We start from the raw sequence: 25,523 nt of genomic DNA, 5'->3' as shown, positions 1-25,523 counted from the left end.
AATAAAATAGACACAACTGTTTTAAAACAACATTTAACAAATTATGTTAATGGCAGGTAATGTGTCTTGCTGAACATGTCACCAGCAACAAGCTTAGGTATAGACCTGAAGTATTTCAGTTAGTCACTGTTGTCCTAATGACACTCCTGCCACATGGCAAACAGCAAGATTGCTTAAACTGCTTGTTTACTTTTATAAGATAAACAGCATTTTCTTAAAGCAGGATGTCTCCAAAAATCTAAGACCTGCGATCTTCATGTTGCAGATCATAAACTGCATCCATGAACTGTTCTATCCAATATATGAGAAAATCTCAATCACATTCTCCAAAAACTTTCACAGACCAACAAGAACCCCATGTGCACACAGACACACTGTATACAGCAAGCCTTGTGAAAGCAAGCTAGTATAGCAATGTTTCTAATATTACATATCTCAGGGTTGTTCATGATCATATGGGATCCCCCTTCAAGACTTCTGCCTTCTTTGCATGTTCATCTGTGTATGGCCTTGATCTCCATGAAAGATGAACACGCCTTATTTAGAAAATTCAATGCAGATAGCAAAATGTAGTATGCTCAAAGAGATATTCACAATCAGGTACATGTAACCTGGGAATGAAACATGGAACACACATTTAGGTCCTGACTCAGAGTTTCACAATCTCAGAGTCACACTTTATGAAAGCTAAAGCTTAAAGGGAAATCCTGGGTGGAATAGGAATGGCTTCTCTGTCTACTTGTAACCCTGCAATAAGTCTAGTATGATAGTCAAACTCTACGTGAAGACCAAACTAAAGGAATCTGTTCCAAAGCCTCTCTTTCCTGCTGGAAAATAGCCATCAGAAATTTACACTCATTCACGTTGCTAGTGTTGTCCTTTAGCCTATAACTTACCCCTCTTTTCCAAATGTTTGTAAGCCATATCCACCTCTACCTTCATCCTACCAGTCTAATCAAGCTTAACAGAAATCAACCTCGTTTATTTATTTATTTTTTACCAGTTGAAAATCCCACAAGCTTCAAATAGAAATCACATCAAATTAAAGCTGAGCTTTGAGAAGTTGCATTCACGTATTTTATGTGTGCGTAATCCAAGTACCAGATGAATGCAGTTCCGAAACCAGATTTGCAAAGCTGGCAATTACAAGCATCTTTGAAGCTACAAACAAGAAAATTATTCTGAATATCTATAAATGTAGAAGCCACCACGCTACAGTTAATTTTCAGTGTGGAATTCATTTTCAAGATGGACTCATCAACTTACTATATGCCTCCCCTCCTTCTTACTTGGGCTGTTAACATCTGCCGTAAGACAGACCATCCTCATAGCGATATTTCTGTTGATCTTTGCACTGCTGCTCTGTGCAAAGTGACACTTCTCAAAACATGACATCTCTTTCATTAGTGATACCTCCCACTGTCTAACAGCAGAAGTCAACCTTCCGCCTGTTTTAGTAGCTTAAACAAACAAGCTCTTATCATGCTACACCTGTAGAGTGATACATGAACTTGAACAAAGTTCAGGTTCTTGACACTACCGAGAACTTAAAGCTGGTCACTAAATCCAAGTCATTTCTTGATGCATTGCTTCCTTCATTGTTCCTCATGCTTTAAGTTACACATCAGAGCCCATGCCTTTGTAGTACTTCATGTAGCATTACTGCTCAAGACACCCATACACCTTTCAGAGCTATAAATTGAGACCTCAGTCACAAGGATCATCTCCACTTGACATTAAACAAGAATATCCAAACCCCAATACAAATTTTGTTTAAGAATTTACTATCAATTAACAAATCATCAAATCAACAAATAAAAATAAAAATAAAAAAAGAATCTAATGACAAATCGGCAGAGGATTTTTTTTCAAAAAATTGTATTAACTCAGCCCAGTTGTGATGCAATTCCATGCAAAGGACAATTCTGAGCATAACCTGATTCTTCTTAATGATGATGTAGGAGGAGGAGGCAGGACTGAGTAGTATATTAGTGTTTCACAAAACAAAGGAAGAAGCCTTTCCCAAAGAAAAGACTATTCAGACCTCTTTCAGAAATGGCTTTATAAACTATACTGTTTTTTCTAAAATGCACAGCACTCTGCACTGAGCAGCTTCAGTATGATACCTGGAGGTTCCCAAATTTTATGATGTATTCACTTAGCTATTATCTTGAAGACTAATGCTCCATTTATATTAAAACCTATCTCACCTGTAGCTTCTCACATCCATCATCTCAAAGCTTACACAGGTAGGAATTTTACTTACACATATTCCTTCCTTGTAAGTGTGTGGGATTTTTTGTTTTTGTCTTTAAAAGATGTTGGAACATAGCAGAGATACAACCAGCCTAAAGGAAGCAGAATAATTGGGCTCATTTCTAACTTGTGCACAAGTTTTATAGGCATGGTCAGATGCCCAACAAGAATGATAGTGGTCTACGCTAACGTGTAACAGCTTTCTGGGATGTACTATTCGGATTTGGGGAAGGACCCAGTAACACAGAGATACCTCAACATGCTTTTGAGTCTTCACCTTAAGGCGGCTGAAAGGACTTTGCCACAACTAGTAATACCTCTCTGGGCTTTGGACAGTAGGGTATAAAAAAAGGAAAAAATAAAGAAAAAAAGGTGCCATACAGCTAACAAGCTGTGACGTAACCTAGCTGATGGACCTGCATTTACAGCTTCTCAGTAAAACTCCTTGTGCCTTATCATTTGAGTTCCTCCCCACTATTTGCCATGTAAGAGACAGTCTTACATTATGCTGGTTTGGCCATTAAAAAATTGGTTGGAATGAAACTGACCCTTGAGTTTTAAAACGGTCAGTAAGTAAAGTTTTCAGAATTAGCCTGAAAAAAGAGAAGGGAAAAGATTGTACAAATAAAACTAGCAGAAGCCTAAGCTACTAGGTGTAAAATAATCTTAAAAACACAACACAACTGAACAGTATGCTGAAGTTTTGATTTTAACACACAATTCCAGCAATGATACAGTATACAGTCATGCAAAATAGAGACCTGGCTATCAGTATGGTTTTAGTAATAAGGCTAATAATTTTGATCTGACACAAAAATCAGTAAACCAGCGGGTAACTCTCAATGTTAAATGTTATTTCCTATGTATTAAAGATTGACTTACAAGCTTTCCTCAAAGACTTTCACCTTTTCGCAGCCCTCTGGTGGTTCACGCTTGAACATGTAGCTGTTGTTGGGTTTTGGTGAGGTAGCATATTTCGGCAAGGGAGAATTATTCCCATTCTCTGCAAGAACAGTAAATGATCACTGAAATATGTCACACGACAAAAAAATTAAGTACAGCATTATAAAAACACTACAAGAAGTGTATCTAAAAATGACCCTTAAATTAAACCCCATTTTGTTTTATCAATGTTATAAGATTAAAAAAATAAATCATTTATTTCCAAATCTTTGTTTGCAAGCAAGCTTCCTCATCTCAATCCCTTTCTTTGTATCATACACAGGTTACTCTGCAAACTGTTAATTCCGGGACATTTTCAGTTTTTAACTGCTGATCTGAAACTGTGGTCCTGTACTGTCATCATCTAGTCAAAAGAAACGGGCAGGAGCCATACACCAAACAAAACCAGTACAAATTCCTGTTAAATTGTAAGATTATGTTGTATCTCAGGAGATTTCTGGTAAAAAACAAAACAAAAACAATCTTGACAGAACCAAAAGGACTAACAGCTGTTCCACCTCTCGCTGTATACTCCTGCTTATATATTCCCGCTTATATATTATATATTGAATATATTCCTTAAAAAAACTTGTTTGGGAAGGACAGTCCTCACTTACCTATCAAGCTTCAATTACAGAATACCAAGTATGTGAACACACACGGTAATTAGAGCAATTTGGAATAAATGATTCATTTGCAAATAAAAAGATATTTTTAACATTTCTCCATGGATGTGGGAAACAACAGCCCTCCATTACTACATGTTCACCTACGCAGTAGTGAGTTAAATTTTAGCATTGTTAAACATTTAAAGTTACACAGTACCTTTATCTCTGGAGTCAGCAAGAAGATCATCTGTAGAACATGGACTTTCCTCACTGCCCTCATTAGAGATGGTAAGAAATGAGGTTGGAGATACTGATTGGGACCGGCTGCTATTATTACTACTTCTGTCCGCTCCACCAGGCGTTTGGGTATCAATGCTGCGAGTACTACTACTACGCTGAACTAATGGAGGTGGTGCACGGTGCCCATCTGGAATATCTTGAGGCTGTTAAAAATAAAGGGTATCAGTCAACTGCTCTGATCCAGTTGGTAAATTGTTTAAACCCAGTAGTGCTGACTTTTTTTTCCCCCCCATGTTTCATAAAACCGAAGTATAAAATTCATTACAAAGGACTCCAACAGAAGATAGATTAAGTCAAGTTTTGAAAACAAAGAACAACATTTCTCAAGACTTCAGAGAATCACAGAAATGTTGAGGTTGGAAGTGACCTGAGATCGTTTAGTCCAACTCCCCTGCTCAAGCAGAGGCAGCTAGAGCAGGCTGCCCCAAGTCCAGTCAGGTTTTAAGCACCTCCACAGACAGTGAACTCCAAAACCTCTACTTAGAGCACACAAATTAAATTTCATGTTTTGTATTTGTGCCCACTGCCTCTTCTACTGCTAGCGGGCACTATTTAGGAGAGTATTGATCCCTCTTTATTCCTTCCCATCAGGTATTTCTACACATTGATAAGGTCCCCCTGAATTTTCTCTTCTCCAAGCTGAACAATCCCAGTTCTCTAAGGCTCTGCTCACATGAAAGATAGTACAGTCCCTTAAGTGTCTTCATGCCCTGTATTTTTGATGCTTTATCAGCAAATTTACCTCTGAAAATACCTGAATATAAAAGAACAGGTAAGTTATGCTTCAGCTGGGATGGACACACTTCTTCAGATCAGGCAAAAGAAATAAAAAGTAATTACAGAATCTCTAAAACCAGACATTCTGTCTTTCTGTCTTCTTTTTCAAGTTTTAACTCCTCTTTTTGCTTTCCACAAGACTTTTCAAGTAACTTTTGTCTGGAATTTTGCTTTTCTAATAAATTTAATTCAAGAACTGTGCAAAATAAAGCTTTTAACTTCAAAACAAAAATAAAATCATTACAGAAAGCAGTCATGGTGGCAGATACATACAACAAGCTGTTCTTCTTTGTCTCCCGTCTCCTTAATAATTATCTCAATCTCTTGATTCAGTCCTTCTACACTGTTTCGGAATCGCGATCCTGTTGATTTGGTAATAGGTATCACAGGAACAAGAGCACTCTTTGGGACTGGAGCCTGAAGAACCAGAGACAGAAAGCAACATAGATTTACTTAAAAGGTGTAGTTATTACTTCTACTCAAAAATGACCCTTTAAACTGAACGTAAACGTTCAGTTTAAAGGATCATTTACTCTCCAGTATCAAAGACTCACATGAAACTATAGTGATTGTGTTAAAATGGATGCCTTAAATTGAAGTGTTTTTTTTTTTCCAAGTCCAATTTCTAGCCTTTCAATAATCTAGTTTCAAAACTTCCCTTTGATACGGTCTGCCTCTAGCTCTATGTTGCTTTGCAAGTGAAAATTTAACAGTGAACATTCAAATGCAAGTACTTCTGAAGCCTTTAAAACATATTCCCATTCCTTTTGGCATGAACTATACCGTAATTTCACTTCCTTCTCTGCCAGATTTATCACTTGTAATTTAATTAAAATTATGCCTTAATGGAAGCCTGGCGTCACCTACAATACCATGACAAGCACAGAAAGAAAAAATATTCCACAAAGGCAAGATAGCACCACTCTTAGTCCAGATCACTGAACTTTAAAAACAAAACAAAACAAAAAACTATACTTAAAAAAAAGACAGTAAAACTCCTGTGCAAATTCTTCAATGGCCACATATGCTGAGATTGAGAACATCTCTACTGGTTGAAGGAAGGTAGCCTTCTCACCTGTCTTCAGAAATGTTTTTTTCTTCTTCCCTTTAAGTACCAAGACTGTACATAGACAGACACCAAAGCACTGTGACTTGACATGTCAATTTTAAAAAAACATGTAAAATTTGTGTGGACTGGAGATGACCTTAGAAAAATTAATGTAAACATGAGTTCTTAACACAGGCATGTATTATCATGCAGACTTAAAATCACAGATCTCTAAGGTAGGAAAATCACTTATGAATTACATTGTTTTTGCCTTACTGAAACATTAGAATAGCTATAAAGTGGGGCTTGCAAAGGACTGCAAAAATTCTCTTCAGGAAATGCTTGTGACTCATTGTTTATGTCAACAAAACCTCAACATTCTTAGAATTACCAAACTTGGAAAGACTTTGAGAAGTCTTGCCTTAAGATTAAAAAGAGAAAATAGAAGCTACTGGAGAAGAGCAAATAAAAAAGTCTGAGAAACCACCCCTGATAAAACTGTTCCAAACAAAGCCTTGGATCAACAATCAGGTGAACAAATACAGGTCAATACCTGTTTGTAATACAGGTATATCAGCACAAATTTAGGTACTAAAGACTGGTTACATACAGTTATTTCATTTAGACATTCTTATGACAAACCAAACTTGTTAAAATGTAGAAAGCAGAATGATGTATGCTAGAGTGTCTAAGATTTCAGTAGCCATTAGCTAAATCTGGGAATTCTCCAGCATTTAATCATGATCGTCTACCACAAATTCCTAGAACCACAGCACTATTTGAAGTGCTTAAAGTAGAAAAGCACAAATTGCTCAAGAAAGCTCACTAGGTTTGATACAACACGTTTCAGACATGCACAGAACATTTCTTTTGGAAGAGAAGGTGACTTGTTAACCTGGACTGCCAAAGAGTAGAAAGAGAAGGAGGCACCACCACAGGTGTGGAACAACTAGCCTCAGAACAACCTTCACATGTGAAGTACTGCCTTCACAAAGGTCTGCATGGAACCTGTGACATACAGGAATAGGTTACTAACACAGGATGCTTTTGACTACTCTCATCTGCAGATTTTGGAACACACGAAACCAGCCAAGGTGTCAAACAAAGGGTAGTAATTATAGCATTTGCATATTAACATGCTGCCTGGCAGTTTAGTGCAGAACAGAGTTCTGAAACTTAAGGGTACAGTGTAAGCCCATGAGATACAAAATATGGGTGATGACAAATCTGTACTTTTCACAGGCATTTCAGAAATATGCTCTAACTTCTTCCAATTTTTCCAACAAGCAACAGAACTTGAAACAGAATCCAAGGTCTTTTGATACTTCCATATATTAACATCAGATCACCTTGAAGTTGAATTATGCACAGTAATTCCATCCTAAAATTAAAATTTTCTACCTACATAAGATGGTAAGAGAGAAACAAAACAAAAAATATCCACTGAAAACTATGTACAGTTGGTCTCATATCAGTGGTTGGTTAGGATCAACCTACTGGTAAGACAGTAAAGAAATATGCTTTCCAGAAAAGTGAAAGGGGGGGCTTGATAGTTAACACCAAGTAACAGAGTAACTTCAGCCAAGTACACTGAAGATGAAGAATTATTTTAATAAACCTTATCTACTTATTTTTTTCATCTAGCCTCACCTCTGGCCTCATTTTTAGTTTCTGCATTATATTAATGAGGAAAAAAATAAATCAAACCAGTTTTTTTTTTCTTAAAAAACACAGATTTACCACCAAGTAACAATATAATAAATGCAAAATCCAACACTCTCAGAAGCATCCTGAGATCACTCAATGAGGCTATGATTTTTGTGTAAACGCCTCTTCCTGTAAAAAAGAGGTGGAAAGAAACACTAGGCATAAGGAAAAACATACACACGCACATACACACACAAATATCCAATTGTTTTTGAAAAAAAGCCAGCAGCACAAACTTGATTTTACCACCAAGTATTTCCTTATTCTGAGTAAAGGGATAGGAATAGGTAACAAGCTTAGTCCGTGAAGATTGCATGAATTTCTTTCTCAAAAAAAATCATGGAAGAAGTACAACTAAACACTCAGTCTTCAGTGGTAAGAACCACTAAAAAAATATTAGTAAAACTTAACTAATAAACTCTACTAGTATATGAAAATATTAGTAGAAATTGTGGAAAAAGCTTAAGTGTTTACTATCAGGGAAGAAGAGATGAGATAGATTCACTGGAATTACTACTTTTAGTTTAACTAGAAGAGTAAGTCATCTCCAAAAGGTTAGAGTCTATATAGTCTCTGTGAAGGGACTACCACAGTGACTTCCTAACACTGTTTCTCAGCTTTAGCAGGAATTCAATTCCTTGAGCTCAGAAATTTTTGTATGATCCTATAGAATCAACAACTGCAAGTTTCCTTCTATTTGGAAATGTAAAAAAAATCATCACTAACTGCAAGCATTTATATGCAGTCTTTTCCACAAATCTTGAAGGAACTGAGCTGATGCCAGAAATTCCAGTTCAGCGGTTCCCTAGGAAAGAACCAGAAGCTTAGGAACGTTGCCCTTGAAGCCTGCACTTACAAATTTTCACTCTGACTGAGAAAGCTGCCTATAAATGCCATTAATCTAGCCCTCCGCTTACTCTTTGAAGCCTTCTGTAGCTTCCTCCCTTCACAAGTGGCTCATGACAGCTGGCACAAAATTTACTAAGAAAAACAATGGTTTGTTCTATAACACAATGCCAGAAAAGCTGCTTTCCTCAGTTTATATTTCATAGTCTGTTTCACAAGCCCAAAAAATAAATATCCGTTGTGCAATATTTTATTTACTTTAAAATTTTACTTTATTTACTTTAAAATTTGGTAGAATGCAAAAAATCCTCCATACAGTAGATAAAATTTCATGAGCATAATAACGTCATTATGATGCCACAAGTTTCTGTATGTAGAATTTTTATCTGGTATCTTTCAGAATAGTAGCATCTCTGATCATTTTTGACATTAATTTAGAACAGCTAGAAGATTATCTACGTAAGTTTATGGATTTGTGAACTACCAAGTAAAATCTGTTCAACAGCATGCAATTCTCCAATGTAGCTAAGTGCCTACAACAAATGTCCCTCTGTTTTAATTTTCTGTTGCTGTTCATGAAATGTCTCAATTCTCTGTAAGTATAGAACAAGTCTTCAGAGTTTTTACAGATCTGGATAAAATACTTGCAGCAAGTATTTGACTATCCACATATGTATTATTTCTTTTTAGACCTTTTGTCAACTGTAATAAATTTCATCAAAAAAAAAAAAAAAGAAAAAAAACAGAACTCATCTATTTGTCTTCTTATTTTGATTTAAGCTACAGCAACCACTAAGCACGTTCTACTGTACAGCATGTTCTACTGCACCCATGCTTAAACCAGATCAAATGTGGGAAGTCAAACTAGGCAGCTTGCTTCATATTCAAACTCTTCTCCTTTCTAGCTTCTAGGTTAATACTCCACTACATAGAAGAGTAAGAAAAAACAGTTTCTGTTTGGACATTTAAAGCATTTGAATAATTCCTGAAGTTTATCAAAAAAAAAAAAAAAAAAAATCCTAAACACAAAATGCTTGCTAGTAGCATAGAATTTGAACTAATAAATTGAATTTAAGATGCACTTATATACTGAATATTCGTGAATCTTAATTAAATGAACTATAACAGTAAATAAGTTAGGTTTCAGAAAAAATGCTACTGATTTTTATACAAACAGTAGTTAAGAACAGTGCAAAAGAACTCAAAACACTGTACTACTTTCTTATTTCCAGTATTCAAGTATCAAAGGTTCACTCAGACACCTATTTTCTAAGCACAAAAGAACATATCTCCTCAAGATTGTACATATGGTTCTTCTTAGTACTTTTCATTTCATATTTTTTCAAAATGGGAGAGTACCCATACAGCAGGACTTATGCTGACGTTGTGATAGCTTCCCCCCCTGACCTAAACTATTTCTGGGAGAATGGAAGGACAGAAAGGAAGCAGCCAACAAAGTACATTTTTTATTAAAATAATGCTAACTGAATTTTAGGAGCAATTGGGAATATTAAGTTTGCAGAGAAGATTCACAGCTGAAGTACTTTGTCAATTTACAGTATCAGCAGTAACAATTTCTTTCAACTACATCAACTGACAAGGCAAATACAACATATGTTCCTTTTGTAACCGTTAAAAAAGGTGTTAGACTATAAATATACATTCATGAGTAATCAGTGGAAGAAGAAAATTTTCTTCTGAAAAACTGACCAAATTTTCCTATTGATTATTTAAACTTACTAAAGCAAAATAGACCTGAAAAATGATTTGTGTCTAAAAGAATGTAGTATTTCACCATCTGCTACCAACTCAGCTAGAAATATTACCTCCCTGTGAACCTGACTGCAGTAAGTCTCAAGATAAAACTACAACTGCATACAGAACATGTGGTGGACTAACAATAGCAATTTTTGAAAAAATTACTACTCTAAGTATCAAAGCATGATAAATTGCAGAAAATAAAAGGCTGAATGCAGCCATTAAGAACATAAACACTTTTAATACAGTATATAAAACAAGCATAATACAGTACATTAAAAAAAAAGTTGCCATCCTTTTGTCAGGTAAGTTCTCTAAACCTGTTGATCATAGGATTAAACAAGTGCAATAGTCTAGAGAAAATGTGATCAGCATTAGCTACAGTTTTGAGTCTGTATCTTTGTACTGCCAGTTTGCTCCATGCCATACTCTACATGCAAATTCATTATTTTTACAGCAACACTTAATGAAAAAGATAATCCATGGGTTTAGGTTAAATTTACCTGTTATCCTTAAGCATAGGCCACGTAAATACAAGCTTAGTGTCCTGCTTTTAAGGAAAAATCTATCTGAAATTCATGAACTTAGAACACAGAGCTGCAAGCAAACCTAGCCAAGTAACAAAATGATCCTGGACCCTACACACTTCAGGCAGTCAAAGGAAATGTAGTTTTTTCATAGAATCCACCTAAACCCACAACAAATTTAGAAGTACATAATATTTTTTATGTTCCCTGTAAGACAAATCACAACCTTGAAATCATCTAAAACCAGTATTAATACCAAACACGTCCCAGAAGAGCACAGCTTTACCTGACTATGGTTGATGGCTGCATGGTTACCATGAAATGGAGACTGTCTTTCTTTATCCCGATGATGCCTACTGCTGTGTTTGCTTCTCTGCAATTGTTGACGCAATTTTGCAATCTAATAAAGAAAAAAAAAATCACATTAGATTTCACCAGATACGTTCAGCTATGCACAGTTTCATTAATTTATTCTAGTACTTCGCTAAAATTCTTTACTACCACAACTTTTATAATTAATGGCAGCACAAAATTACGTTCAGGTTCTTGCAAACTTAACATGTTAGCTACCATTTAAGCTCAAGCCCAGAAGATATCTCAGGTTCAATGAAAGCACTTGAAATATATGAACTAGTTTGGTCACTGCTGAATTTCTTCCTCTGACAAAGAATGTTATCTGCATTTGACACTCCCCTTATCCCCAGCTTCAGGTTTAAAAATTGTAACAGTCCTGCATTACTGTAAGAAATCAATACCAAATGAACAGATTGCTTATTGTATAAAGCTTGGGCATTGTAGTAAGTAAAATAATATTCACACCTTCCTTCCTGAAAATTCATTTAACAGTGCGCGCCAGCAATAAACTTAATCCTAAGGTATTTCAAATAATAGCACTCCTAACCTCCTTGAGTTGATCTGTGCTGCCCCATGATGCTGAACGTTTGTGTGAGCTTCTCTTCTTTTCTAAATATTCTTCAGCCCAGGCACTTTCAGTCTGTAACAAGGAGATTACAGATTTAAAAAACAAAACAAAAACAACTTTTCTACTTTTGGGAAGAATATTTTGATACAAATAGAAGAGAACCGTGTTATGATGTGCTAGATTCAGAACTGTGAGCGAAAAGCAGTCACTGATTAGAAGCCTTTCTGACAAAGAAAGTATGAGCATGTCAAGTGAAACTATGCATTCACAAACTCTCAGACCTGCTTTAATACAGCTATATGCTAGATTCATTTCTACCTTACTGAAAATTGATAAGGCAGTACTAACAGCCAGATGAGCTCTGAAGAACGAGTTGGACAGTATCGAATTTGGGGAAGATGGTATATATTATTTCCCACACAGATGCTGAACTTGGTATTTTTGATGCATTACATAGAGTAGTTCAGTAGGTAGGAAAGCCTGCACAGCTTTAAAATCGTTTTCAACTCAGACTGAGAAAAAGATGGGCATCTTTTCTGAGCACCACTCAGAACACCACTGGAGCTACTGCAAAGCGGCAAATCAAATTAATGCCTCAGAGGGCTTCAGGTTCATAGGTGTCTTGGCCAAACAGAAACCAACACACAAAATACTAAGCTAATTTCACTGAATCAACGAACGCATTAACATTTAGTAAAGAAAACCACACATATACTATGGTGAAAGTGTTTTGAGAAATTCAAAGTATCATTAAGACAAATTTTATTTAAGGTAGCATAACACACAAACAAGCCTGTGATAATACTGCAAACTTTACGGGCAAAGTTTGCGTTCTTACATAACCACATCCAGAATGGCCTTCACAAGCAATTAAATGTAAACCCTCCAAGATTAAGCATACTAATTTTGGTCATGGGTCTTCACACAGTCACAAGAAATGTAACTGATGTTAGATTTATCACAGATACTGGAACACTTCATAAAAGTCATAATTTCCACTACAAAGTTCTGGTCTCTAATTATTCTTATAGAATTATATAATATATGAATAATTATATAAGAATATGTTATATATATAAAACACACATATAACACATAATATATATCATTATTCATATATTCTGATATATTATTCTGTAGCAACTCAAGAACTCCAAAGCAACTGTCTCATTTTAATTTGTATTTTGATATAACTGTATTGACAATTACAGGCAAAGCGAAACAGGTTAGATTGAAAGGAAAAGACACAGAAACTACCCATCACTGTTTTAGCAGCACTTAAAACAATAACTGCATCTATGAATTCTAGCCAGACTACAGGATACTCAATTACACACGTATTCATCACTCAATAACATCCTGTATGTACATAATTCAGTCTGGTTTTATAGACAGGTTTCATCCAAAACAGTAAAAGCAGGAATCTGATACAGAGTCTCTGGTGATCTCTTACACAGTTTGCTAGAGATGCCCATAGGTCATAGCTAAAGGCCTGCAAGCCAAAGTGTGTCACTAATTGCTGCCTCCACCCAGTCTGCTTCCTGAATGACTCTACTCTCAATGCTGTAAACCTTCAGAATCAAGATCCCCCTGTTACTCAACTGGAAAATCTTTTATATCTTAGTAGATTCAATTCCTGTTCCCTAAACTTTTGAAATCAGAACATACTCATTTCACTCAGCCATAATACTGCTGATGGTTCCTCCAGCAGCACTGTCATGTTTATGTAAAAATAAACCTTAACCATCAGTTTTTGCTAGATGTGGCATCCTTCGTTTCGAATATGAAGGTACTTGTGGTCATTCTTTTCACACTCAATATGAAATGTAACAGTTCTGAAACAAGTGTTTCATGTAATTTTCAACAGCGATTTCCAAACTCCTATAAATTAGTACATAACTGGGTATGTATTTGCACCTGCAACATATGAACAACATTCCCTTTGTTACCATGACTCAGACTGTGACATCAGTTAGAATTCAGTAAATCTGGATGCCAGACTTCACAAAATCTGAAATCACACACTGGAGCCATGATACTTTTACAAAGTGACACTTGATCAAATCATCTCATCTTCAGAAACACTAAACTGTACAACTGGAGAGAGATACCATCTTGGAAAGCAAGCTATTATTGTCAATTACATTTGAAACTTGGTCCTAACTCAAATGCTTGCTTTCAAGCACAGAAGATTAAAAGCCACAAAGCCTTGTCAGTATCACATCAACAAAAGGTTTGGAGATACAGATTTATGTCCATATCCCAGGATTTTCTGCTGGTTAGATAAATTTTAAATCAGCAAGTGCATCAGATCGTTATTTCCTTCAGCACTATTCTAACATCAATAACCGTCAAATATACTCATCACATGAAAATACCTAATGTTGTTCCCACAAATCTTTGCAAATACATTATATATATAAGCCCTTCTACTAAAAAACATAAGCTATGCATGAATAGCAATTCCTCATGTACCATATTCCTTCCTTCATACTCCTCCTCTTATTAGGACTTGCTTACCCCTTTTACCCAATTTTCCAACCATTTTATCTATTTATTTTCTAATAGAGAAAACCTGTTTCTCAGTTCTTCTTTCTTCACCAGTTTCTATTTTTACCTTATCCACATGGGCATTATCCCTTATGAAACGTCCTCCTCTTCTACTAAGATGTTCTTTGGACTGAGGTTCTTAGCACAAAATGTTGCAGACCTTGAAAAGGCCATACAGTAACAACTGTAGAGCAGACATCACCTACTCAACATCCAACACATCTGAGTAGACAACACACTGAAATCTATTGTACTTGCATTTCCATTATTGTTACCAAACTGAAGGCAGGCTAAATTCAAGGATGTCCCAGATGCTGCCAGTTTACCTTCCCACTACCCTTCTCTTATATTCTTTAGAACTAGTGGAGACCACTTGTTGTTGAAACAATGCACTAGGATTAGGGATTTAAAACCTGAGATGTTTGGCTCTTTTACTCTACAAATCAGGGAAATCCACTGTCCAACTGCACCAAAATAATCGGGAATTAAACACTATGATATTCAGCCTATCACAGAAAAGGCTACAATAACTTTTATAAAGGCATTACAGAAGCTTTTTTTAAGAGAGAGACATAAACACAAGGAGTTACTTCAAGTTCCTTTGTATAAATTAAAACTAAATAGTACTTAACACCAATGCAACCCAGTGTATTGCACGCAGTAAGAGCAATGAGAAAATAGACGTGCAATGCACTACTGCTGCTGTGAGATAATAAGAAAGTGGAACTTGTAACAAACACCACAGTTAATGGTCTTTTCTTAGAGAATGCAAATAAAACACATAGGTAATTGCAACTGTAGAATTCCTGCAATTTGCAAGTGAACACGAACTTGTAAGCAAGAAAGCCAAAGTGAATGCTTTCAAGGAAATAGCATTCATACATTTAAAACTTGTCTTTGGATTTAAATATTCTTAAATAAAAAAAACTGGCCTACCTGAGTGGCTTTGTCTCTCATACACGGAACAGCTTGTCCATGATTATCACGAGGCCACTGTCCAGCAAGGTAGGGAGCAGCAAGCGTGTCCAACGAGGAAGTCCGGCGAATAATACTGGAAGGGCTCGATGAAGGTGGCCTTGACTTGTCAGCTAGAATAAAAACACTTGATTAGAAAGTAAGTCAGAAAGCTTAATTATTTTAATTGCCTACAATAAGTCATATCAAACCAGAACTACTGTGTTATTAAACATAAAAAAGACACTTTTAAGGTAGAAGTTCAGTTTGCATTTCCAATTTCTATTCAGTTTTAACACGGAGTGAACTGTGTTTTTATGGTTTCCCTAAAAATCATTCGTGTGCCACAGATGTTATGTCTGTACTCATACACCACCATTTATTTATACCCTCAAAGGCGCAACAGTCATTAAATGATAACAGCTTAGAATAAAAAGATAGATAAGATTCCTCATACCTGCCAATGGCTAACAAAGAAAATCTGTGCTGAATTTCTTCAATTTAATGCTGAGGTTAGAATTCATACATTAATCCTCTCCCCTTCACCTACTTGAATTCAAGAGACACTGTAAGCTGACATGTTTTATTAACTACCCAGCATATAATTCAACTCTTCACGAATCTGCTGTGTATCTAACACTTAGCTCCGTAAGTCAACTTTCATTAAGTAATCATTTACATTTTACAAGATAATCAATGCATCTCCTCCCTTTACATGCTGCTTGGTAACTACGTTCATACTTGCCTGACACTAGACCTTCTACCACACCTCAAACATTTCTGGTGTTTGCACTAACATCACTTCTAAGAGCAATTTAGATAATAATGCGAACTTTTACTGGAAAGGATTATAAGTAACAAGGACAGGAAGTAAAACAAAGAGGAAGAATACAGTTGGAAACAAAAATGTACATCTATTAACAATACTTTAAAATTGCAGTGTAAGACTGCTAAGTGTCAACTCCATAAATAAAGGCTCCTCAGAATAGGAAGTGAGGCATGAGAACAACAAGCTTGAAAGACCCAAGCCTCAGATATACATGTACAGATTTGCGCACATACTATTTGTTACTGGCTTCTCCAGATGTAAAATATAAATTCACAAATCACAGTGATGTAAAACTTACTATCTATCTACTCCTCACAGAATTCTATCTGAAAGAATCATAATTAATCACATTAATCTTACCTATAAAGAATACAGAGGCCTAAAACAAGGGGCTAAAACACACCAAACAGCATTTGGAGATATTCCTGACTGCCTTAGGATAAGTTCTGCACTAAAAGTAGAAATAACATTGCTATTTGTACTCTACATAAAGTAATTTACATGCAAAAGAAGTTGTGCCTGATTACTGTCAGATTGTTAGTCAGAAATAAAACCATTAGCATTATACGTCCAGAATTCATTTATCTGGGCAGTTTCAGTCTATTAAAGATGTATAGAGACTAATAAAATGTGTTAGGCATAGTTGTCAGTGGTGTGGGCAACATTTCGGTCTCATAGAATACCAGTCTTCCAAACGTATGTCAACTGATATTCTATACTAACTATGCTCATATAAATATTGCATTAGAAACATACACAAAACTGTGAAAACTGGGAAAAGTATTTCAACTAAAAGGAAATGATTATTAGCATTATAATTAGACCCATTCACATAAACCAGCCAAGAAACCTCTTCCAGGTTACTATTTCTACTTGCACCAACACCAAACAAAATCTCAGTACTGAGCTGAGTATAGATCTGCTCTCAGGGAGCAGCAACAAAGCTCAATCTTTGAGTTACCATGCACTTGAACAGTCCTGCATCAAAGACAGTCTCTGACTACTACCAGTCAGCATGCTGAAGGGTCTCTTTGTATCACAAGATTTCAAAACGATTCCTTTTGTCTGTACCATGGGGGAATGTGGCATGCTAATGCAACATGTCATTCCTTACAAATTACATTTGCTTCCAAAGTTACATCAAACATATTATTTGTCAGAGAAATAGCTGCCATACTCTCCCTATTTATTTTTCTTCTGAATTATTATTCTTCCTTTTCAAGAAGCTTCTCTTTTTACCAAGGGGAAAGAGAGGATGTGAAAAAAATAAGGAAGTGCGTGTCGTAGCTCACATCATCTGCAAGGCAACTGCAACAGACAGCTTCAAAACTGAAGCAGCAGAAGCTACTACTGTCCTGCCTCCCCCACCAAAAACTGGCAGGAGTATTTTGCTGTGCAAACAGTGAGGATGAAAACTGAAGAGCCTGTTTATTATCTAAATTCAAAGGAAGCTGCATACTTCAGGCCACAAACCCTGTAAGTACTCTCTTCCCCCCCACCCCCCTTTGATTTAGATATTCCTATAATGAAATCAGATTCAAATGACTGTTTTAATTTAGATGATGCAAGGACATTTTGGATACATTTTTATTTACTTTTCCACCTTTACAGCATGTCTTCATAAAAACTGCCGAAGACCACTACTCAGCTCTCGCTGTTTCAAAACATTTCAGTGGGGACGCATACATGTTCATTGCATTTTTCTCCACAACACTTGAAGCAAGTCTTCAGCTGCTATTTTTCCTTGATGTGACCTACATAACAAGAGATCTGCCTCCATAGAGATAACAGTTACAACAGCTGTGGCTGATGAAAAACAATGGAGCTGTTTCATCAAACAGACTGTTCTTAAATATTAGATCTGTTTTAATTGGCCTGATTATCTCTTTAAACCAATATTTGTGGCAAACATCAACCCTCCTATCCATCTCCCACTACTCTAAATCTATTTAGAAACAAAGTCTTTCTGCAATCTGGTTTCAAACAAAGCAAAATATTAGACCAAAATACAAACAGAGCATACACAATACAAATCAAAGTCCATAATGTGAGAAAATAACATGCAATTACCACATCTTCACAAGTCATTGCAGTATTACTGAGAGACAGATGTTACAACAGGTATCACGTACTCTACTCCAATTGTACAGTGAGGCACCTCTTAAGACTATTTAAGCTAAGGCAGTCCAGCAATAGGACTGGAGAGCAAAATTAAACATGTAGAAATGCTGACTTGGTGTGTGGGGCTCTTAACATCCAAGTCCTGTATCTACAACTGAAAAAGGAAATCATAGTGTGAGAACACATACCTTTGAACTGGATACCTCACAGAAGAGAACTGTGATACAACAAAACTGGGAAGAAGAAAAAGAAGGAAAGTTGTCTATAGTCCTAAGTCTAAATCCTAAAACATGGAACACTGAAAAGTCATCTTTCAGTTTTCCTGAAATTTTCTGAACTGTTGTTAATACTGCAAAATAAGGATTAGTGTTGAAGATAGTTATCAATGGAGTTGCAAGATCAAAGATTTGAAATTAAAGCTTTCAGAAAGGAAAGTAAGAACTCCAAAGAAATATCTGCTAACAGACACCATGAGAAAACAAAATTAGCAAGCTGCAGAAAGAGCCACAGGAAAAGCACAGAATGAGACTAACACCACAGCCAAACTCCCTGACAAAGAGAATTCTAACCGAAGTTTTTTACAGAAGTGGAATACCCAAAAAGTGAGAAAGAGTCAGATGTGACCAGCTTCCCTGGCTTCTAGCCATGCCACTGAGATTTTCTTTTTTGGTCAGCCTCTTCCTCAGTAGGAACATTCATAGGCTCTCCCCTATACATTGCTGCTATTTAAAAAAAAAAAATGGATACAAACACAACATATCTCAGGGGCTTCAAATATTTGTTTATGTTTCATTGAGAATATTCAAAAGACTCAAATGGTATTCAAAAAAGATGCACAGAACCACCATGTATTTACTCACTGAAAGACAATCTTGGCTATTAATTTCACATAAATATAGAAGAACTACTTGCTCATTTGCTTCTGGTAATTTAACATGATCCCCTGGTAGGATAACAGCTCAGAAAACCAAACCCAAACAAAAACTCAGAAAGTCCAAGATGTTCAAGTTCCTTAATTCCAGCAAATTAAAACATTTTTAATTCAAATCAACTCCTCTGCAGTGCTGGCCACAAGAAACTTAAATTACGGTGTTGCAAAAATTAGTTCATTTTCTTTACACCTACCATTTGCTAAATAGCTTAGGTAAGCAAAGCAGTCATCTAATGGTACACAAATTTGAAGGACAAAGCCTTCTGCATTCTCTTATACTACAGACATAAGTTTTATAACTACTGCAAAAAATGTGTAGTAAACATTGTCAGGTCTGCAGCTATTACTTTGTCACTCAACAATTCTTTTAAATTAAAAAAAAAAAAAAAAAAAAAAAAAAACCTACAATGAAATTTACAAGCGTGATGAGTTCTGTGCCCTCTCCCTATCTAAGGAGAAGTCCACATCGAAACTCTTCATGACTTTCTGATATACCATTATAAGTTTCCTTCACTTCCTTTCACACAAATGAGACTTCAGTATTACTCCTTCACTTACTATTCTAAATAATTAAAAGGCGGTATAGTTCCAGATAAAAGCATAATAAGGGAAATAAGTCAACCGGTGTTACAGATGCCATTAAGCAACTGCCAAAACCATTGTGGGGAAAAGCTATTTAGCTGAGAAAATGGCAAAATATGATGGAAGAAAGAGTGAAAAAACCCACATGACAAACTTCCTCTAACAGGGAAAGTCTGCAGACAGGTAAAGAGGTATGTGAGAACTGACCTACAGCTAGGGATTGCAGGACAGACCCTGCAGCATAGAAATGAGGCAAAGGAATCAATCATCGCACTAGCAATGGGAAATACTGCACAGAAATTTAAAAAACGGTATTTGTTAACACGGAAATAGAAGCTGAAGTCTGTGAAATCAGTGCTGGAGAATGCAGGGAGGGAAAGCAAAAAGAAAGAAATAAATGGGTTGTAGGAAGATCTAAACTCTTAGCCATATTTAGGATGGAAGCAGCAAGAAAAGCACAGAAATTTAGCAAGCACACCATGAAGTCCTCAGCTTATCTCATTATCAACAGCAAACTCAGGTATTTCAAACATTTAGTTGCAATTCAGTTCAGAAAACCTAGCCAAAAAAAAAAAAAAAAAAAAGAACCCATTAAGGTTCTTTTAAGTTAACATTTCTTTATTCTCAAGTTCAGGTTCTTGTATATTAAGCAGGTTGACAAAAAGCTCTAAATTCAAAACTATTCAATTGTTTACTAAAAAAGAAAATCCGAAATTGAGCCTGAAGTGTTCAGTTTACAGAACTAGTATCGAAGTTCAGAAGCAGCTGTCATTTGTCCAACCTCAAGGTTCATTTCAATCTAACAAAAAAAAAAAAAAAGAGAGAGAAAAGCAAAATAAAAACCAACATGGCTGCAGCTGTAGGAATGAACAAAAGCCATCATCAAACTGCAAACAAGAAGCAGGAAAAACTGAGTAATTCTGCAGTATATTGTAAATGTTACCCTGAGGTGACCTGCATGGCTTCAGAACTCTAGCCTTATTAGCAGAGATAAAGTTCCACTTCCATGTTTTTGATGGCTACTAAGTCTTCTCATTTAGATGAAGATGAAAGTGAAGTTGAATCAGTCTCTATCGAGCACTGGACTACACAATGCAAACATTAAGCAATATTAACCAGAATTCATTTGCATTTTCGGTCAATACAAGAACTATTCTGAAATTTAAGTGTGTGGCGGCAATTAAATAGACCCTGTCTGTTTCCACACATCTTGTGAAAAGCTAGTGGATTTTATCTGCCAGTACAGTAGTAAAGGGCTAGCAACAAAGTGACTTGTTTCCTTCCATATGCTAATTCTAATATCCAGTAAAGAAGTTGGCTAGACAGCACAGTTTCAGTAGGCTTCTACGTACTGATCTGAAGACAGCGCAGTTTTTCCACCCTAAGCAGTCTGACGCATGCTTCACAGACAGCTTTTGAACATGGATCTCAAGGGCAGGAAACTGCATCTTGGGCAAGAGCTTCAATCAAGTTCCCAGGAAGAAGATGGGATTTTGTGATGTGGATGTCTTTCAGATTAATGATTAACAAGAATCTTCAGTGAAGAACATATATTTTCCTCAATCCAGAGACTCAGAATATAACTTTAAGCAAAACACATCCAACCTGCAGAGCTGAAGATCTAAATCAGAACCTAAATGCCTTTGTGGCACTGCTCTCTTCCATTGCAGAGAAGGTAGCATATCATAATCTTGAAGAAATGTGTCCAAACAAACAAACAAAAATAATAAAAAAATAAAACTAGTCTCTGTGTGACTTAAGTACTGTACCAAGTGGTTCTGACTCTCTAATTTGGCAGCATCATTCCTCAAGAGCCAGAATAGGGAGGGAGGGAGAGAGAGTCTGGTTATAATCAGAATTTTAAAAAAAGGGAGAAAGCAACATTTAGAGACATAGACAAATTAAAAGGAGTTCTACTGGTCCTATGTTTCTGCACGTGCACTTCTGTGTATTTCTGAACTTTACATAGATTACCACATGCAGTTTCATGACAAAATACTAGCTGTAGCTTTGGTACCTTCAGAGTCACCAAGTTTTCCAGATTTGAGGACATTAACACAAAGATTCATTCATGCATTTTTAAGTAAACTTTACAATAAAAGGAACAAAGACTTACATATTTAAGCCTCTAGTATCATCAACCAGATGTCACACATTGCTTAAATTTCAGTGTGCTCAGTAAGTACGTTTTAATTATTTCAAAACGCTAAGGAGCGGTTTGCTGTAAAATGTATGCCATTCCCACACTATTTTCTATCTTTGCATGAGCTTGTCATCGCTTCAAGTTCACACATCCCTCTGCAGGGTTCACGCTGAAACCAACTACTCGGCGCCACCGAGTACTACTCCTCCCCACGTTTCCGCGGCGTGCCCGCGGGGCCAGAGAGCTTTCCAGCCAGCCACAGGCTTGTGGCCGCCGCTTGGCACCGAAGCACCATTTGGCACGGCGAGCGCGGAAGGGGAAGGCGTGAGGGCTGCGCAACGCTGCCCAGATGCTGGAAACCTCTGGCGGCACCCAGCGAGGCGCCACGCTCCCCTCACCACTCGCTGGCTTTCTCCGTCCCCTTGCCACCGGCCAGGCGGGGAACGCGCACCAACAAAAGCCCCGACCCCACCGCGCTCACGCCGCTGCCAGCCAGCCACAGGGACGGGCCGAGGCGGCCACAAGCCCGGGCACGGCTCCGCTCCGCTCCCCGGGCCCGCGGAGAGCCGGCGGCGAACACGAACTCACGCACGGCCGGGCCGGGGCGAGACGAGCCCTCACGGGCCGCCCTCCCCCGCAGTAACAGGCTGCCCACCCGCCTCCCGCCGCCCCCAATCGCCTCAGGTAACCGCCTCGTGCCCAGTAACGGCCGCCGCGCGCCTACCCCTGAGGTAACCGCCTCGCGCCCGGTAACGGTCGCCGCGCGCCCACCTCTGAGGCAACTGCCTCGCGCCCGGTAACGGTCGCCGCGCGCGCCTACCTCTGAGGTAACTGCCTCGCGCCCCGTAACGGTCGCCGCGCGCGCCCCCCCTCCCCTGAGGTAACCGCCTCGCGCCCCGTAACGGTCGCCGCGCGCCCCTCGCCTCAGCGGGCGGCAGGTGCGCGGCGCGAGGGGCGGCCCGGAGCTCACCTCTGCATCCCGGCGAGCCGGGGCTCTTCCTCTCCGGCGAGCTCCTGCCTTGCTCCGGGGACTGCCGCCGGTGCCGGACCCTGCCCGCCGCCGTGGCGCTGCCCTCCGGCAGCGGGGAGGAGCAAGGTGAGGGCCCGCAGCCCAGCGGCGGCGGCGGCGGCGGGGGGGGAGGCGGCGGCGGGAGGTGGTGGGGCCGCGGGGGGCTGCCCCGGGCCCCGCCGGCACGCGTGGGGCTGCCCCGCGAGGACGAGGCTGCCGAGGCGGCGCCGCTGCTCCCCCCCGGCGGCGGCTGCGTGGCGGCGGCGGGGCCGCTGCGGCCGGTTCCGCCGGTGGGCGCCGCACGCGTGGGGCTGATGCTGCGTGAGGAGGGCGCCGCGCGTGGGAGCCCCCCGGCCGTGGCGCTCGCGCCGCCGCTCCTCGTGGGGCTGCCATGTTGCTGCTGCGGCTGCTGCTGCTTGAGCTGGAAGGGCACCGTGGCCCGCATGGGCTGGAGGCGGCTGCTCGCTCCCGCTCCGCCGCCCGCCGCCGCCGCCGCGCCGCCTCCCCCCAGCGCGGTGCCCGGGGTCGGGGAGCCGCCGCGCCGCACGCGCGGGTGGGACATGGCGGGGGGAGCCGGCGGAAGGCGGCCGCCGGTGGGGAAGAAAGGAAAGGAAAGGGAAGGAAGGAAGGAAGGAAGAGAGCGCCGCGGGCAGGACAGGCCGCGGGCCCAGCGCCTCACGCGGCCGGGGCCCCGTCCTCTCCCGGCCGCCGCCGTGCCCAGCCCGGGGCGCCCCGCGCTGCCTCCGGAGCCTCCGTACGCCTCATCAACAATAGTGCCCCGGCCGCCCGCCCCGCCCCGCCCCGCCCCGCGCGCCCTCCCATTGGCCGCGCCGCCGCTCGGCTCGCGCAGCTACGGCGCGCCCATTGGCTGCGGGCCGCGCTGCTGAGTGGCTGAGCCTGCGCGGGGAGAGGGGGGGGGCAGCCCTTAAAGGGACAGGCGGCTCCGGCACGTGCCGGCGGACGCGCAGCCCCGGCCACACCGGCCCCGGGAGCGGCGGCTGCGGGGAGCGCTGGGGAGAGCCGTGAGCCCCCCCCGGGCCTTGGGGCCCGCCGGGCCGAGCCAAGCTGCAGGGCGGAAGGCCCGTAACCGGGCGGGGAGTGCCTCCCGGGAGGCGGCTGCACGCTCCGAGCAGGGCTGCCCTGCGGGAGAGGACGAGGGCTCAGCAGCGCCTTATCCAATCGCTTTGCCACCGGCTTAGCGTTGCAGATGATGGCACCAGCGTGTGGGTAATATCCAGGCAGACTTGACCCCCCTTTTTCCCTTAATTGCTTTGTTTACTGTTCTCCGTTAGACTCCGCATCTTTGCTGCAATCTTCTTAAAATACTGGTTAAATGCCAGCATCTTCTTAACCTGATTTGTACTTCAGAGGAGCACATACGTGCTTGCAATAGGCCTTGGTTCACACATTTGAATTATTTAGCTGTAAAGTAAACACTCTTTAGCTCCCTCAGGTCCTGGGAATCAATTCTATTGCCAGTGCCAGTTCTGGGCTACTCCAGAGGACTTTCCGTAGCCAAATGCCAAATTCCTTTCAATATTGTTCTGCAAGTTGCATGTTGCAATTGAATACCATTGCTATGATACAAATGATGTGACAACAAATTACATACTGTTCTCTCTTGGGTAGGTTGTTTTTTTTTTTTCTCTTTTCTCTTTTGCTGTTTTTGATTGATGCCTCCCTTACTTAAAAAGCCCTGTCTTCCCCTTTGAAGAACTTCATTTTTGTGGCTGACAATTTTAACAAACCTGAAAAGCAAGACTATGCGTACAGGCCCTTTTTAAGGATGCCTGGACACAGGCCTCCCTACAACCTTGAAAGTCAAAGTCCCTCTCAAGAGAAATCTTTTTTTATGAGAAATCACAGAATTCTGTGATTCTGTGAAATCAGAATGGCAGAAGGAAATAGGATTGATGCATTTCTGGTGATGAGCTTGTTATGAAGTGAGCTGCTGCACTCTGCATCAATTAAATTTCCTTTTGAAGGATATCAGATATGCTCACAGGCTGTGTACATACTAGTAACACAGCCTTCATGGTAGCACAATGGGTCAACCAAAACTGGCTACAAGGCTGTGCCCAGTATTAATGAGAATTATATTAGGCTACCCTTGAAAGTGGCTGTCAAGGAAAGGGACCAGGAGCCTGGCAGACTACCATCAGTCTTCTGTATCCTCTCCTTACAGTAAGCAAGTTACTTAAGTCACCTTAAAAATGATACATGGGACCACTTCCCAGTCCTTTTCTTGTAGCCATCACAAGTACTGCTGGTACAATGTGCCAAAGCATCATAGTCCCAGGTAACGCACTTAATTAGGGAAATGTCAGGGAGATAGTGCTCGCCTCACCAGGGATGGCCAAGAGGCAGAGAACAAGCAGTGGAGGTGAAAGGGTCTCATAACTCCCTCTGCGACTCCATGGATACACTGAAAAAGAGAACCCAAGCTTCATGATGCTCCACAGGAAAATGCCCTGGAGGTAGAAAAACAGCACCCTGGCATGCTATGCCTGGAGAAATAAACAGAACCTGTCTGCTGCTTTGTTGGCAGCCCAGGTCAGTGAGTTAGGTCGCCCTAATGCAGGTTAACGTGTGCAGCATTTATTTCATATCTTGGTTGCAATTTTCAATCAAGACCAGAAAATGTAATCCTCTTTGCTGTGACATCACCTACTGCCAATGCTGGTGCAGTTGCTCAGCAGGCTTTTGCTGCTTG

The 25,523-nt window shown here is 39.8% G+C and overlaps 1 protein-coding gene across 2 annotated transcripts in view; it reads right to left on the bottom strand.

Moving 5' to 3' along the window:
• Nucleotides 1-23,537, bottom strand: part of FAM117B (family with sequence similarity 117 member B) — a 28,260-nt gene extending 4,723 nt beyond the window's left edge. The window contains exons 1-8 of one of the 2 annotated variants that reach the window (XM_082764069.1): nucleotides 22,772-23,537; nucleotides 15,178-15,329; nucleotides 11,671-11,763; nucleotides 11,056-11,169; nucleotides 5,157-5,300; nucleotides 4,024-4,249; nucleotides 3,139-3,259; nucleotides 32-611 (exon numbers count right to left, since the gene is read on the bottom strand). In XM_082764069.1, the coding sequence (XP_082620195.1) occupies nucleotides 551-611; nucleotides 3,139-3,259; nucleotides 4,024-4,249; nucleotides 5,157-5,300; nucleotides 11,056-11,169; nucleotides 11,671-11,763; nucleotides 15,178-15,329; nucleotides 22,772-23,372 (1,512 nt within the window). In that variant the 5' untranslated portion in view covers nucleotides 23,373-23,537 and the 3' untranslated portion in view covers nucleotides 32-550. Of the gene's footprint in view, nucleotides 1-31; nucleotides 612-3,138; nucleotides 3,260-4,023; nucleotides 4,250-5,156; nucleotides 5,301-11,055; nucleotides 11,170-11,670; nucleotides 11,764-15,177; nucleotides 15,330-22,771 lie in introns of those variants that run through there. The other variant, XM_082764068.1, reaches the window with a different exon arrangement.
• Between the last annotated feature and the right edge of the window lie 1,986 nt (nucleotides 23,538-25,523).

The sequence above is a fragment of the Aythya marila genome (genome assembly GCF_965140915.1).
Source record: "Aythya marila genome assembly, chromosome: 6".
Lineage (NCBI taxonomy): Eukaryota > Metazoa > Chordata > Aves > Anseriformes > Anatidae > Aythya > Aythya marila.
The sequence above is the reverse complement of the archived record's forward strand: the minus strand, read 5'-3'. Positions and strand labels throughout refer to the sequence as shown.